This window comes from Sander lucioperca, chromosome 6, assembly GCF_008315115.2.
Source record: "Sander lucioperca isolate FBNREF2018 chromosome 6, SLUC_FBN_1.2, whole genome shotgun sequence".
NCBI classification, from domain to species: domain Eukaryota; kingdom Metazoa; phylum Chordata; class Actinopteri; order Perciformes; family Percidae; genus Sander; species Sander lucioperca.
This window is the reverse complement of record NC_050178.1, coordinates 16,553,718-16,571,650: the sequence shown is the minus strand read 5'-3', so window position 1 is coordinate 16,571,650 and position 17,933 is coordinate 16,553,718. Positions and strand designations below refer to the sequence as shown.

Here is a 17,933-nt window from a genome sequence, read left to right as displayed (position 1 = left end):
GCTGCACCTTTACGTAAAAAGGAGCCAGTTGAGGTGATTGGGGCATCTGATCAGAATGCCAACTAGGCGCCTTTCTCTGGAGCTTTTAATCCTACTGGTAAGAGACCCCAGGGATGACCCTGAACACGCTGGAAAGATTATACAGTATATCTTATCTGACTTGGAACCCCAAGGAGGAGCTGGAAAACCTTGCTGGGTTTATTACTTTAATGATTCCTTTTAGTTTTCTGGATTCATTTTCTTTTTGTCATCACCACAGGTACACCACTTACATAACAGTGGATTGTAATTTAGTCTTGAATTATACTGACGGGGAAAAAAAACATCCTTCTCAGTGTTATTGTGTGTGTTATTTAAATGTACAATTGTATATCAGGTATAGGCCCGTCCCCAATAACTCACCAACATATCCTGGTGTACCGCAGGCTGTGGACAACATACCATGCTCCACCGTCTTAGACAGACCAAAGTCACTGACCATGATCTTAGCATTCTCATCTGTATTATAGTACAACAGGTTCTCAGGCTGCTCAGAGACAGAGAGAAAGAGAGAGAATGGTACAAAGTAAAAGAAGGGAGAAAAGAGAGAACATTATGTACATTTATTAATGCATTTAATTATATGATTGTTTATTATTTAAACCTAAAGTGTCATTTAATTAAAGCATACAGTACTTCAGAAAACATTCAGAAAACATCTGCTTAAACTTCTTTTACTATAATTTGTTTTGGTAATTTGGTCATGTAGTTCATTTGTGTGTGTGTGTGCGTGTGTGTGTGTGTGTGTGTGTGTGTGTGTGTGTGTGTGTGTGTGTGTGTGTGTGTGTGTGTGTCTCTTACTTTAAGGTCCCTGTGTACAATGCTGTTTTCGTGCAGGTAACTGACAGCCTGCAGCACCTGTTGGATCACTGTGCTGGCGTCCTTCTCGGTGTAAACCCCCTTGTCTAAAATGCGATCAAACAGCTCCCCGCCTGACACCCTGCGCGCACACACACACACACACACACACACACACACACACACACACAAAGAAAATCATCAATGTTTCTATCTTTCTCTGGGATCTTGTTGCCTTCTTTAACCAATTCGACCTACTACTTGAACAAAGTTCTGCTGGACAACAATGTGGGCGTGTACAAATCTACTTTTGCTAGTTTAACGGTGGAAAAAAGGCTCCATGCGCCAGATGGGCGCAGGTGCATTTGCTATTTAAATGACATGGGCACTGGACGGGAAATTGACAACTGCATCGGTCTTAAACTAGCAAAGATAGGTGCAAGATAGGGCCCTAAATCTCATATACTGTAGCTTCAACGAAGAGCTGGAACAATCTGATACAGAATGTATTAAACTCAGTCAGGCAGTGTAGAATAAGATGATTATTCCAGGCTTAAAGCTACAGGGGAAACAAATGGGGAAAACTGTATGTTAAGCGGTTTATTGGCATTATGGAACACACAGATGTACAATATAAAGCTGTATGTGATTCTGTCAGTGGATTTTTTCAATAATGTTTCTAACATTACTGTGACTTGAAGGTAAATTTAAGAAAAAAAAAACAAAGACTTCTAAAGGAACTCTTATATAAAAGAAGCACACTTACCGTATGTGGTTGTTGTTATTGTAAGATTTAATTACACTCAATTGGATACCCATTGGCAACATTGGGTTCTACCAAGGTAATAATTTGTGAAAATGTGATAATAATGAGTCCACTCACAGCTGCATGACCAGGTAATAGTGTGTCCGACTCTCATAGAAATCCTCCAGTCCCACTACGTTCTCATGCTGTATCCTGAAATAGTTAAGAAAGAGGTTGAGGTATCACTGCTCGCTTCAGTGGCAGTTGTAACATGTTTACGGTGTTGCAGATGCTGCCTGTTATCCTCGGCCCTGGTAAACTTCTCAGTCAGAACAGGTTGTTGTAAAGGTAAGAAGGTGCTACACATATAATTCAATACAATTAAAGAGTAAGTCAATGTGTACTTCTTATATGGCAGAAAACTGCAGCTGCACTGCTCTCTGTTGGCTAGAACACAATGGAAATCACCTGTATGTGTATGTGTGTGTGTGTGTGTGTGTGTGTGTGTGTGTGTGTGTGTGTGTGTGTGTGTGTGTGTGTGTGTGTGTGTGTGTGTGTGTGTATGTTTACCTTCTCAGTACATTGATTTCATTTTCAAGGTTGCTATGAGCAAGGTGTTTCTTCCTCAGACATTTCATAGCGTACAGTTGTCCTGTTTTCTTCTCTCGTACCATAAAAACCTCTGAAAATGACCCCCTGCAAAAAAACAGTAATGACAAGAGTTAATTAATCGAAATCGGTCTGTGGAAATGCTCAAACATAATAGCAAAATATACAGGACACACCTATATGTTGTTTGTATTTCTTCATCCATCAATACAAGCTAAGGCAATAGTTTCTGTTCTGGTTCAATATTCCTTTACGTCAACACAGAGACATGAATGTTTCCAGGATGAAGGACAATTGCAACTTGCAATTGTAACTGCAAATACTACCATACTTCTCAACAAAATCCAGTCAGCCTAGATTATTATATATTAATAAGCCCTTGAAACAACTGTGGACGTGATGTGACCCCAAAATGCAAAGATGATGTGACCTCAAAAGTGCAAAGGCATTAGATTGGTCACTTGCTTTAGGGCACATGTGTCAAACTCAAGGCCCGTGGGCCAACACTGTTCCCTCGCAAGTTTTGATCTGGCCCCCATATCAATTTACGTTCACAATAAAGTCACTTTTTACGTTTTTTGTCGCTTTTTTTCTACGCTTTTCCGATTGTTTTTGGCATTTTCTTCGACATTTTTGTTGACCAAATTGTACACTGTAAACTCTAAGTGAAAAGACTATATGAGACAATAATATAGGCAATAATACAGTCAAAGATATTTGACTTTTTCCATGAAACAAAAGCAATAAACTAAACATGTCTGGCCCTTGATGTGATTCTCATTTTCCAGTGTGGCCCGTAGTGAAGTTGAGTGTGACACCCCTGCTTTAGGGTAACCAGAAGTACTGTAAGATGCATCACTTCTGCACAGGGTTAATCCAACCACAAGCATACTTCGTCCGGCCTCGGATGGCCACGCTGCCTTGGCTGGCCAAACCAGGCCGAGGCTGACGAGCAGGAGTTTCTCTGCTCAAGGCTTTAGCTTTAATGTATTGTATTTTGTCAGGTACAAAGTAGTCTCGCATTGCCAGACCTTCCTCCACAGTGCTGTGGAAGAGGGTCTGGCTAGTCCACACAGCATTCCGGGATGACAGAAAAACGTGCTCTGGTTTATTGGCAATTTCTTTAAACCAATCACAATCGTCAAGGTTGGTGCTAAGCGCCGGACGGAGCCACGGTGCCTCTGCAAAATAGCCTCGGGAAGGAACTTGTTTTAGTGGAATGTGTACGTTCAAAAGTTGTTTTAGTCGTGCAACAGAAAACTCAGATTGGACAGATAGTCTAGCTAGCTGTCTGGATTTACCCTGCAGAGATCTGAGGAGCAGTTAACCATAGTCATCATAAATCCACCGGAGTTTAGAATTACAACACATAAAGCGGAAGGTAACGTTCACCCGGCCAAAAAGAGACATCCAGCAGAATATCCGGCAGAACGAGAGCAATCTCGAAAGTGGAACGTTGTGGATATAGACTAGGTAAAAACTAGCTAAATAGTCTTTCTTGTAGTGTGTTTGGTGTGAAGGAAATATTAAGCTGCATTACCTAAAAATACAGTATATACTCTGACATTACATGAAGTGGAAGTTGGCCTGTTGGAGAAGCTTGTTACCACCCCTCCCTTTTCTTTTTATTTTTTTTGTAATTTATTTTTTATTGACATTCAGAGTCAGGCATTCATATTCATCACATACATCTTATAACCACATATCTTACATCTGTTGTCTGCCCCAAGTGCCAAAGTAGCTTTTCTTATCTGAAAACATGAAAAGGGAAATCAATAAAATAAAAAATAAAAAAAGAGAAAACAAGCAAACAAACAAGCAAAAACTATGTACAGGTAGGGAGTGATCCTTTCCATACAACATAATCACTGGTCTGTGGAAAAAAAAAAAAAAAAAAAAAAAAAAAATCAGGTCTACGGGGCGTGACATATATGACCCAGTTTTCCCAGTATGAAACAAATTTCTCCATTTTATGATTAACAAACGCTGTTATCTTCTCCATTTTGTAAATGTCCATTGTAATGTCCATCCATATATTTAAAGATGGGCTCTCCTGTGATAACCATTTCCTGGTAATACTCTTTTTACAGGCCACCAACAAGATATTTTTTAAATGTTTATCTCTTTTTGGCCACTCCCCAGGTATGTATCCAAAGAGCATAGTTTTACTCTCAAAGGGTATTTCACGCTTGAAGATATCTTGTAGAGCCTTGTGTATCTCTCTCCAATAGTCCTTCATGACAGAGCAGTCCCAGAGAACATGGTAATGGTTTGCACTTTGATTTCCACAGTTCCTCCAACAGATAGGGGGTTATTGTCATAGTGGGACTTCTGACAGGGCGTGATAAAAAACCTAATCAGGTTTTTCCAGCCAAATTCCCTCCATTTCTGTGAGCTGGTACACATCCATTGATACCTCCATATTGTTGTCCATTCTTCCTCGGATATAGTTATCCCTCCTTCCATCTCCCATTTTATTTTGATATATAGAGTTGAATGTGGTTTCAAGTTTAATAGTCCCTTATACAAGCATGAAATAATTCTATCGACAGTTTCTGAGTTATAGGCTTTTGTAAACAATTCGGTCAAACATGTATTCGTCTTTATGACGTTTTTCATCTTCGTATCAACATAGTGCCGCAACTGCAGATATCGATAGAAGTCTTGTTTTTCTAATAGATATGTCCTTTTAAGCGTTTCAAAACTGAGCAATTTTCCATCTTTCATTACACTGCATAAGGCTGTTATACCCTTAGCTATCCAGTCCTTAAATCTACAGTCCAATTTATTAGGTGTAAACTCTGAGTCATAAGCGCACCATTTAAGGGCTATAATATCGTTCTCGAGTTCATTTTCCTTTATGATAGCTCTCCATGTTTTAAGCGTCCATTTCACCCATGGGTTATCAATGTTATTTATGTGGGTTTGTATGTTATTATCGGCTACCCCTCCCTTTTCTGCCTGCTTTTGGCTTCACTAGCCTTCCTGCAGGAGCTGGCAATTCGGGAGGGTTAATTAGCTAATAGGCTAAAACCTGGGTAGGCCTCAATCTAGGCCTCAATCCAAGGCTTTATCTACATGCCATGTCTCATTGTGTTGGTCTCTCTCCTAGGCTCCACATCTCCTGGTTTTGGGTTCGTTTTGCGTATGGATGTATGGAAACTGCAACAAAAGTTTGTTGCAGTTTCCATACATCCATACGCTCCTCACTCATCCATACGCTCCACACACCACTGATACTATTTACTCACCACACCTCATGTTTTTTGTTAATAGTTATCATGTTTTTTTATCAATACACCTTTCATTGGCATTTTAACCTGTCTGGACTCCCCTCTTTGTCACATGCTTTGAGCTGGTTTCTGACACTATATAAAACCATGTGAAACATTGTAATATAATATATCCTCTGGAAGAAATCTGAGAACATAAACTCTCTTTTGTGTTCCTAGTGACAGTGTTTTTTTTAGTGAAATGTGTTCCTAAATTCATATGGTCTCCTAAACATTTAAACAAAATATAGATGTTCCCGCTCTGGATAAAAGGAAATTGCCATTACTTTGTTGACACAAGTTGCTAAGTAACACACCTGACTTCTGGGAGCCGTGAAGGCACGCACCTCCTGCCAGGAGGCAATATTTTTTTCCCCACCAGTTTTCCCAGAAAGTCCCGCCCTACTGTGCTGTGATTGGCTAGTACTTGTTGCCACGACACGTCCATGAGATTGGCTGCTAGCTGAAGTTCAGTGCTTTGTGTGTGTTGTCAGTCAGGTAGAACAGTATAGGCCTGATGTCAATACCTACCCACCTTCAATTAAAGAACCACATAACTTGAACATCTTGAAGCACATCTCTGATAAAGACTGCCGTCAAAAATCAGTCTAAACCAGGGGTGTCACGCTCAGATTCATTAAGGGCCACAAACACACACCTGCTTACATCACATCCCTTCATATAGCTTCAGTACACTCATCCACAAATACAGTCTCTAAAGCCTATAATGAAGTGGTGCTAGGATGTTCCCACACCGCTGTTCTGACATAATGCTCACACAAACAAACAACACACACACACACACACACACACACACACACACACACACACACACACAAGTTGCTGACAGAGGGCTTTAAGCAGCTTTGAGCTCTTAGGAAGCAATACCTACAGTTACCTTAGCAACCATTTGTTACAGACAATTGTACTGACAGCGATATGAAGGAAACCTGGTCTCACTACATTTCTCGAAATAATGCAGATAAAGCAAATAACTCTTTCTGAGCAGGACAGGAGAGAAATACAGTTGTCTTCTTGACCACTTACCAAATTTATTTCAAAGACCATACCAGTGTTTTTGCAAGTTTTAGGCACTTGCTAATCTAAAGTGGATGCAAAGTTTGGATTATTCTGTTATAAGGGCATTCCAGCAATTTACTATTTCTCTTCCATAACTGGATAGTGTCTTTTGTTAGACCCTTCCTGTAATAACTGTTTTCACTGGCTACAGTTTCTCATGACTGATAAATTGACTTTGACACATAGATAGAACACAGAAATAAGTAGTAATGAAACTCAGTTATCATAACAACTGTTTGGAGCTAAAGCAAAATCAGATAGTGTATCTTACAGTTTTTTTCCGATTGCTGCCGATTGTGTAACAGTGGTCACAACTGAAGCCACATTTGCAAAACCCTAACTACAACAGTCTGCATTACCAACAGTCACCTGAGCTAAACAGTTCACATCTCCTGCAAAACTCATTCACACACGTCTCAAAACAGACTCAGTGCAGCCAAACACTTTGAACAACCCTCACTGAGACAACACACACTGTCACTCAGAACACACAGAGTAAAAACACTAGCATCAAACACCAATACAGAAATTACTAACTGTTCATCTTCACAATTTCAATAATGTGAGTGATTTTCCACTAATTAAAAATCAGCAGTTTGCTTCAATATACACTATATATATATATATATATATATATATATATATATATATATATATATACACACACACATTACTCACAAAAAGTCAGGGATATTCGGTTTTTGGGGGAAATTTCAGGATGAACCTAAAATCCACTATAACCTTTACAGGTGAATGTAATGTGACCTTCTCTAAACTTTTGAATGCGCATGTCCAACAGTTCAATGTTTCAGTACTTTCTGTACAACTTGCTGTTCTCTAACAAGGAGCTGAACGGAAAAATTCACAACAGGTGTTTGATCCATGAATCGACCAATACATTTCCTGGTTCAATTAGAATTGGTATTTAAACAGTCCTCCTCATCATGCTGTTCACATTTTGACATCATGAGACCAAGACAACGCCTAACAATTGATCAACAGTACCTCGCCATTGCAAGGCTTCAAACAGGATGTTCTCAGATGGAAGTGGCCACTGAGCTTAGAGTGTCACAGTGTCATCAGCAGGTTGCAACAGAGATACAGAGAGACTGAAAGAGTCACAGAAAGGCATAGAAGTGGACGCCCATTGGCCACATCCCACACTGATGACCGCTTCATTGTGAACAGTGCCGTGCGGAACCGGATGATGAATGCCAATCAACTCCAGGCACATTTAAGGGAGGTGAGAGGCACCCAAGTGTCACGTCAGACCATTCGAAACCGTTTACATCAGCGTGGTCAGCGTGCTAGACGACCTGCAAGGGTACCTGACCACACCACCAGGCATAGGCGTCATCGTCTTGCTGGACGAGGGACCAGTGGGCCTCAGTGCTGTTCTCTGATGAAAGACTATTCACATTGAGCAGAAACGATGCCCGCCAACGATGTTGGAGACGTCAAGGAGAGCGCTATGCATCATCCACTATTGTCACCAGATGACCCTTTGGTGGTGGTGGTGTTACAGTGTGGGCAGGTGTGTCTAGTCAATACAGAACTGCCCTACACTTTCTGAATGGTACAGTGACAAGCCCACACTACATGAATAACATCATTAATCCAGTCATTGTGCCCCTGCATGAACAACAAAGGCCAAATTTCATCTTCATGGACGACAATGCTCCAGCTCATCAAGGTTGCATCATTAGGGAACGGCTGCTGGAGACTGGGGTACCTCAAATAGAGTGGCCTGCACTTTCTCCAGACCTGAATCCCATAGAAAACCTATGGGATCAGCTGAGTCGCCGTGTTGAGGCTCGTAACTCTGTACCCCAGAACCTCAATGGCCTGAGGGCCGCCCTTCAAGAAGAGTGGGATGCCATGCCTCAACAGACAATAACTCGACTTGTGGACAGCATGAGACATTGTTGTCAAGCTGTAATTGATGCTCAAGGGCACATGACAAGTTATTGACATTTTTTGTTGTGGTATACCCACCACTGTTGTTGTTCTTTTTTTCGTCTTCTTTTTTTTATTACTCCTTTTTGTAAAGTAATTTGAGTATCATAAAGGCACAACATTCTGGTTCTATTAAGTTTGGGTGCATTGTATTGCATTGTATCTTATTTGCTATTTTTAAACCTGTATTTTTATTTATGCTACTTTATCTGTCCTTATTTGTTTCTGTATTATCTATTGTAACTCAGTTTTATTATCCTTTGCTACAACTGTATTTTACAGAAAGCTTGGATGGATAATTTTTGACTAGTAAGTCCTATGAGAAGGATTACTGTGTTTCTTTGGACCTTGGTACCAATGTATGTGACCCTACTTTCTTCCAACAGTTTAACAATGTAAAGTCCTTCACTAGCAGTTTCAGCTGTGAGTAGATTACCAAGACAGTTTAAAAAAGGTACTGACACACCAAGCACATGGCAAAAAACTAATGGCAACATAGGCTGACAGTGCCTCACATCTCCTCATGTCGCCTGTGTCTTGCCCAAAAAGTTACCCTTGAACACACCTCAAAGACTTCAGTCGATGTCCAACTAGCATGTACGTTCTGCGCCTGCCTGAGAGGAAATAACTCTTAACATCAGCAGGCAGCGGCAATCTATTCATCATTCGAGAAGGAAAACCAACTATGTAAACCGTTTATGATTAGGGGTGTAACGGTACGCAAAAATCACGGTTCGGTACGTACCTCGGTTTTAAAGTCACGGTTCGGTTCATTTTCAGTACAGTAAGGGAAAGAAATGCAAACATTAAACTGCAGGTTGTTTATTATTATAAACTTTTTTTTAACAATTGGTTTACACTTTTTAAAACACTTTTTAATAAAATATAATAAATAAAATATATATAAAATAAAAAAAGAATAAGAAAAATACTGCTGCAAAGTTCTCCACTGAATAAAATACTCTGTCTCAAACCAATATCACATAATAAAATATAATGAAAAATATAAATAAATAACTATGGATTACAGTGCAGCATTACCAATCCCAGCTTGTCAACAACCGAGTATGGTCGTAGATCAGCTGCTATAAAAACACCAATTGCTTTCGTTATTGCGTTGACCCGATCGGAATTACCAGCAAAGGTCTGTTTAAATGCCAACGGGAGCTGCGTTTGAATTAGAGTCGTTTTTTTCCTTGTAGTAGTGATGCTCACACTCGCGTGATGCCTTTTCAAGTGCGTTAGCAACGTCGGCACACTGCTTTCGTCTTATCGACTAGTCTTTGTCCGTTGACGTATTTCACTAGGAAACCGAAGTGTTCCCAAACAGGAGACCTTAATGATATGGGTGGCTCTTCAAGCTCCGGCTTGTCCGTACTGTCTATGGGCTTGTCTGCATTGGCCATGACGCTAGCTAGCGAGAGGCTGGGCTAAAGCGTGCCGTGTATGTTGTTGTACAGTACGCGGTGTGTGATTTTTATTTTTTTCCCCAAACCACTTCAGCGGAAATCCCGCCCTGCAGTCGATTTCATTGGTTTAGGTTACAGTGACGGCAGGTAGGTTTAGAGATCAATGTTTGGTGGCAATCTGTACAGTGATTGACATATTGACATGACCAATGAAAACTTTAGAATCAGCTGCAGGGCGGGATTTGCGCTGAACGCGGAGACTTCCGGCACTTAATATGTTCGTGTGGAAACACGAAAATTTACCTATGTTCCGCACTCAGAAGATTGCGTTCGGCCATTCGGTGTACACGTGCACCGTACCGAAAGCCCTGTACCGAAACAGTCCGGTACGAATACACGTACCGTTACACCCCTATTTATGATACATATAAAAAAAATGAGTCAGCCAGCGGCAGCGCAGAGCCTACGGCCACTCTGCTTCACGCCCTAACGGGACGACAGCGGGTGGCTAGGGGCTCAAAGGACCCCAAAAGTATACGGCCGGCCCTGGCTGGGAGTTAGGCAGAGTCTAGTTTATGTCAACGATGTTTAATTTCCGGGATTGCTCCGGTGTCGCCGGAAATTCCGCCAGATGTCCCTCATTTCGGCCAGATGTCTGTTTCCTTCCGCTTTCTTTGTGTTGTAATTGTAAACTCCGGTGGATTTATGAGGACTATGGTTAACTGCTCCTCAGTTCTCTGCAGGGTAAATCCAGACAGCTAGCTAGACTATCTGTCCAATCTGAGTTTTCTGTTGCACGACTAAAACAACTTTTCTATGTTCCACCAAAACAAGTTCCTTCCTGAGGCTATTTTGCAGCGGCACTGTGGCTCCGTCAGGCACTTAGCGCCACCCATGGCGATCGTGATTGGTTTGAAGAAATTGCCAATAAACCAGAGGAGGAAGGTCTGGCAATGTGAGACTAGGCGGAGTCTGACACTGCCAAGTTGGTTGAGTTTTACAATGGCTCTTCAGAATACTATGGGTGGCATTCACAGAGACTACGTCCATGTTTTATATATTCTATGAGTAGAACATATGAGTCCTGGAATAGGTCTTAAAACACAAGTATACTATATCCGAAATGATCAGAGCATTAGTTACACAACATGTTACAAATGGAAAACTTCCATCAAATAAGAGCACGTTGCACTTCTACTACTCTGCACGGTTATAAACCATATCCTCTAGGGGTGGAGGTGTGGGGGGAATCAATTTACGTATTTTTGCGACCATTTTTAAAATCGATTCTTTTCCCCAGAAACAATGTTTTTTATTTATTTTTTTTACCGGTCTGTAGCTGTGCGGTTGCACTTTGCTGTTGTACATGGCTTTAACCCATCTTTGCAGCTACAGCTGATAATGTCCAACAGGGCCGGAGGAGCAATGGGGCTTGCATTTTTATAGTGCGTTCCATTTGTACTCGGAAGTCAGATTTTCTGAAGTCAAAGTCGGAAACGCACCCAAAAAAAATCCAACATGGCTGCTCCGTGCATAAACAGTTGTGAAAGCTGTAGTAACATATAGTTATTAGCACTCCTGTCTTATTTGTGTCTCACTAAATCAGTCGTGCACACAGTCCTGTCCAATTTCTATCTGTGGACCTGTTGCTACCTTGTTTTAATGCACAAAAAAACTGCGTAACGCGCTGTTATGAACTGGTATTGCTAACAATGGTTAACATTGCTAGAGCTAATGAAAACAATGAAAATCCGATTGGAAAGCATTCAACTTGGGTGTGACGTCATTCCCAGCACGAGGTTCTGAGTTCTGAGGTAAATGGAATGCACTACGACGGGCATGATGACTTCCTCTCCCTTCTTCTTGCCTTTTTTCTTGTCGCATCCAAACTTAGTGATGTCCACAGCTGGTGGATCAGGCCAGTCTGTAGATGAGCATGCCGTCAGGTCTGCCATGGTGCAGATTCAAGCCATGTACAGCAAAGTTCTTCTGGGCAGCTGCAGGCCTGGCCTGTACCAGCTACTGCTATGATAGTAGATGTTGCAGCCCGGTCACACACTCACAGCAAGAAGAAATTAGTGTGTACAGCACTGAAAGTGATGGGGGTGAGGGAGCATCTAGTCTGGATTGACGACAGTTCAATTACTGCCGCCGCCGGATATTCCACCAGATGTCTCTCGCCTTACAAAACTAACTTTTTACATTACATTACATGTCATTTAGCTGACGCTTTTATCCAAAGCGACTTACAGTTGCTATGTATGTCAGAGGTCGCACGCCTCTGGAGCAACTAGGGGTTAAGTGTCTTGCTCAGGGACACATTGGTTAATGTATCACAGTGGGAATCGAACCCGGATCCCACACCAAAGGCATGGGTCATATCCACTGCGGCATCCCCACCCCCCAACTTTGAGCTAGCAAGCTACATGCTGAAAATGTTGTGCAACAAGGCAGGCCTGCTTGGGTATTTCAGTGAATGATTGTAATGATTTACAAATATGTTTACTGTTTATAATGTTTATATATTTATTCTGTTAGTTATTGCTAATTATGCTAATTGCCCACTATGTGAAAGTTTGCATCCAGCAGTTTCTAAATGCTGGGGACCCATACACTTCCAACATAAAACTTTGGAGTACTCAACATTTCCGGGTTTACAATAGGGCTGGCAGATAAACTACTTTGTCTAAAATAGTCTTAACTTGTTACTAAAAAACTTGCAAGCTGCAATTAACTGTCAATGAATCTTGGCTCCTGTAGTCCTTCTCTTCTTACACACAGAGCAATCGCCATTTCTTTCTCTCGTCTGATTTTACTTTCAACAGCAGTACTTACGATCCCATTTTTCCTATGAAGTCAAACACTTCCTTGATATTACTGGTGTTTTTCTTCCAGCTGCAGATGATCTCCTTCCGCCCCATCTTGGCTCTGACGTTGCCGTAGACTCCTGAAGCACAGATGACATCAATTATTTACATTTCTTATAGGTTTAAAAACACTGAGACATCCTCATGCATCAAGTTGAGATTGGAAGGCCACCAGTGTTGATTTAAAAACCCAGAATGATTTTAATTTGATCAGTATCACATAAATATGTGTCTCTTCTCAACAAAATGCTTGCACTGTTGAGTACTGTGCACCCACTTTGACATGTCTCTTTTCCTTACATATGAATGGGCTAAGCTAACATTCTGTGAATTCTTGTACGAGTTTAACTGCGTACATATAACTGAGTCAGATGAGTTACTTTTATGTACTTTATTTATACCTTTTATACGGAAGAGGATGTGGGCCACATTTGAAAATTGAATTTGAGTTCTAAGTCAGAATTCTGACTTATTTTTAAAATTCTAAACATTTTAAGTAAAAAAAAAGGGAAAAGAAAAACTGTAAGTCCTACTGTAAGTCCCTGACCCAACCCTTTAAGATGTCACCCCACCTCCCTCATGTTCTGCTTACATAAACAGGTGCATGTCCATGACTGAGGTCAGTCCCCACTGGGTAAAGCCCATTAGTACCTATCACTTACACAAGATTCCAAAAGGCTGAGGATTAGAGAGCAGCGGTTAGTTCATCTTCTCTGCCCAGGTCTACTGTGGGAACAGATTAGTGGCTGATTCTCTGATAGGACAAAAGCTGGCTCATTGGATAACCCTGGCCTTAAAAAGGCCTTCCAATAATATCTGAAATGCACCAATATTAGATGGTACATACATCCAACATTGATATGCCAAATTGTGAAATTCATAAAACTTGCTATCACTGAAAATGATTGTCACATTTTTTTAGATTACATTCTGATATACTATTAAAAAAAAAAAACATTAATAAAATTATAGAACCACAGGATATTTCTTATTTCTACATTGCAGGATAGAAGTATACTTTGTATATTGACTGAATTCTTGATATGATAAATTAAATTACTACGTTGAGTCCATTTGAATTTTGTAAGAAAACTAATTAAAGTTAAAGTAATTAAATTACAAACAAAGTACAGAATTAAAATTTTAATTTTAAATTAAATTTGTATCCATGCTCTTCACTCAGTGGGGAACAGAGTCCCCACTGAGTGACTCTAATTATTTAGTTACCTTTGGCTCTTCAGGCAGCTGAAACGTTTTATTGCTTAGTCATTATTAACTAATTTAGGGAACCCAGAATTCAAGGGGTGTAGATGAAAAGATGATAAAGATATAGCCTACTTTAAATGGCTTTAGCCGTTTATGTACATTAGTGATTCCAAAAAACAAACACCAAAACATACACTGCAGGAAACAAAACTGACAGGCAGTATGTTAAAATGTGCTGTTTATCTAAGCCAAAGTCAAGAGTATCTCCCAAAGGATTTTTTAACGTAAGCTTTGTCCTCGTGCTAAAAATATATTTTGTTATTACTAAACGGAGTTTGGCGGGATGAGAAATCAGCCGTCAGCACGAGCAACCTCCTGGAGGAAATAACGTTAGTTTGGTTATCTCTGATGGTTTAAACATCTATAACTCAGGATGTGAGCGTATTTCTGAACAAATACGTCTTAATTGTATCTTTACAGTTCAAACACGACACCAAAGGGATTTACTCTAGTCTTAAAATTGTAATAAAGCTAGCTTTTACCTGATGAGCGGTGCAGAGCTGGGTGACCTGAGGTATCCGAGGTGTACCTGACTGTTTCACCTAGGCTGCTAGTCTTCACGAGCAGGGGGCGGGGCCTCGTCCAGTCATGCTACATTCAAAGACTCTTGGAAACTGCAAAAGCCATTTACAAAGTTGTTCCCCTTTTGTAAAACTGATGTAATCTTTTCTAATCTTTGCCATTCATTTTATTCATTAAAGCGCGTTCACCACTACATTTGAAAAAAAAAATCTTTAATCATTTTTAATTAGTTCAGCAAATGAATACGTAGTATTTGAGAGAATATATTTTGTTTCTGTCTTGGCATACTAACAGTGAAGGCATCTTTTGTATGTATTATTTTCAATTTTGACTATTTCCTCATCTAGGCTATTGGAAATAATGTCATACTATATGTCACCCCATGTACATTGCATGTTTTGTATGTACATGTCTTGTATCAACATGTTTTTGTAGTATGCAAGTGATTCCTCAAAGGCTGGTCATTTTGTCCATATGAGGATATTAGCTATTGTAGCTTAGTCTACAATAAAGAATGTTTAAAATGATGAAATCTCAATTAAGCTCACAGAGCCAGAAAGCGTAGTAAAATACTGGCAGAAGCACAAAAAAGGCCATTACAAGTCCTGCAAACAAAGTTTCACTATAGGCAAACATTAGCCATGTTGTTTCACCGTGAAGTGAAGACTTAAGGCATACAGCTTTGTGGATTGTTGGCTTTCACGTGAGTTGAATTAGGAAAGAAGGGACAAGACAAGGGGAAGAAACAAAATACTGAAAGACGGAAGGACAGGGAGAAGGAAGGCAGGAAGGAATGGAAGACTGAAATAAAGTATAAGGACCGAAGACACTTAAACAGAAGTAAGCATAGAAATAAATCATATATTCTATGTGTATTACAAGGTTATATATTGTTGTCACTAAAATCTGACAAAAACAGCCATCAGCTAAATACAATTAAAGGAAAGAAATCCCTTTGGAACAAATCATATGAAAATGAAGCCTCCCATAATGGAAATAATCAAGTGCAGTGCCTAAAAAATTGTGTAAAAAGTACAATATTTGAGTAAATGATTTACTTTTTAAAACAAATGGCATATTTAATTTGACCAGCAGTATAAAGACTTAGAGGCATTTAGTCTTAGCAATAATAGGTTACAAAAACAGTAAGGCAACAATCTGGGGAGGATGGGAAGGGGGTAAAAGGAGAGGGCAGAAAGGATAGAAAGAAAAATATAAGTGTATTGTGATGTTTTATGTTGACGTTAAATAAAAAATAAAAGAAAGGCAGCAATCCTCATATTGGACAAGAAAGAATGTGTAAATGTTAGATTTTTAAACCATTAATCAGTTATTAAAATGCTCATCCATTAATTTTTGTTCAATAAATGCTGATATTTCCAACAGACCTGACAGGAATTAGTGCATCACAGTATCCATATGTATCTGTTGCTGTTGACCATAAGTCAACATTTGTAATCCTTAGGAAACAAAATTCCTTTATTTTGTGCTAGAAATGCCCTTTGGTTTTTCAAACAGGCATGAAACAAGTCACTTGAACTGGTGAAACAACTGGCTATGGTGTTAAATGCACGGGTCAAAGGCAATGCCTAAAAGTTATATCAAGCTGTCCATCATAACTGGGCCTTGTGTTTATTTTATTTATTTATTTATTTATTTGATAGGGACAATGCTCATTGATCAACAGACAAATTACTTGCTGTAAATAAGCCAGAGTTAGCCACAAGTGCTAGTTTCCATCTGTTGTCCCTAGCCAGGTCTTAACAGGCACCCTAAAATACAAAAGTCAATACAAATACACTATAAATTTAAGAAATACAGTAGCAATGTAATAAATACAGCAGGAATTTTAAAACAATATGAATATACCCTCAAACAGACAATATATTGCTCACCTCATCTAACCTTCAACATCATTACAATCTAAAATACAGTATAAAGAAAGAAAATAAAAAATAAAAGCAAAATATGGTCATGGGCTTAAGTGTGTGGTGTATGGTTGCAATTGTAATTGTCCCTAATCCAAGATTTAAGATGTTTTTTAAAAGAGGAGAGACTATTACACTCCCTTAACTCATTGGGCAGACTATTCCAAAAAATTGTGGCTTTGATAGAAAAAGCTATGCTTCCAATCCAACTTTTTCTAAATTGAACTATGCAGTCCCCTCTGATGGTTGTTCTGGTTACTCTATTGACCTTATCTTTCTGTTTTATAAACTGGCACAATGGTGGTGGAGCAAGCGCACGGAGTACCTTAAAAACTTGTGTTCACTCCATTCCTGACTGTTTCTCTGTATTCAAAATATTTAAAATGTACACTACACTTGAACACACATGCTGAATACCAGTAAACAGCAGCAGCCACTGAAACAGCAATATTGCATGTGATCATCTACATGCACATATATTGTCTCTTGCCATAATGATTACATCACCTAACCATATGGCCATTAGCTTTCCAGGTACAACATGATGAAATTGATTAAAATGTGCAAACGGTTCCACTTTTGTTCATTTTGTCATACCACTAAAACCTTGAAAAGGGCATGTTGTGAATTTCAGCTATTTCAACACTCCATCTGGTCATGCTTCACTTTAAACAGTCTAGCCTGAAGATATGTAATGTTGCAGCACGAGACATATCCCTTAATGGCATGGTAATGATAGCACAGCTAAGCTGATTATGTATATCAGCAGCTAATGCAAAGTAGTGCCCAGTAGGCCATATAACTGCATCATTAGTTGTCATATATTAGATTAATATGTATACAGACAACATGTGAAAGCTGCCCAGGGCATAAACAAAACATTGTCTGAATGCAAATATCAGCAACAAGAGTTTGCTCATGTTCAAACATAGCCAATATTGGGCTAAATCACATAAAAATGGCAAAAGCCTTTAGGGATCAAATAAAAAAAAGATCTATATGTGAAAATGACCATTCTAGTTTCTAAAGAGAGCATCATTTTGTTTATTAAAATAACAATTATTAAAACACATCAAGGAACTCTAAGAAATGTCACATTTTGTATATATGTGCTCATGTGCAGCCCTGCTTAGCAGCAGTTTACTTCAGTTAAACTTCAGGCCAGATACAGTAGCCTATGTGTGTTACATCATGAGTCAATAACATTTAACAACATAGTTAGTCACCAACTTGAAAAGAGCTTGACATGTTCTTTTATTATGACTCTTACAGACTTTGGCCTCCTCTTGAATAATGAACTCATTGAAAATACAAAATGCACATTTGCACATTGCTATGGATAAACACAGGGCTTAAAAGTGCTATCAGCACCACAGCATGGACAACTCTGCTGCAGGCTAACCAGGATTTAATATAAAGTGTTTGTAATATTTTTAAATGTA

At 39.5% G+C, this 17,933-nt stretch overlaps 1 protein-coding gene across 1 annotated transcript in view; it reads right to left on the bottom strand.

Moving 5' to 3' along the window:
• Positions 1–14,637, bottom strand: part of LOC116034593 (calcium/calmodulin-dependent protein kinase type 1D-like) — a 23,775-nt gene extending 9,138 nt beyond the window's left edge. The window contains exons 1-6 of the mRNA XM_031277305.2: positions 14,524–14,637; positions 12,744–12,855; positions 2,153–2,278; positions 1,721–1,795; positions 841–979; positions 403–526 (exon numbers count right to left, since the gene is read on the bottom strand). Of these exons, the coding sequence (XP_031133165.1) occupies positions 403–526; positions 841–979; positions 1,721–1,795; positions 2,153–2,278; positions 12,744–12,829 (550 nt within the window). The 5' untranslated portion in view covers positions 12,830–12,855; positions 14,524–14,637. The remainder of the gene's footprint in view (positions 1–402; positions 527–840; positions 980–1,720; positions 1,796–2,152; positions 2,279–12,743; positions 12,856–14,523) is intronic.
• Positions 14,638–17,933: the final 3,296 nt, after the last annotated feature.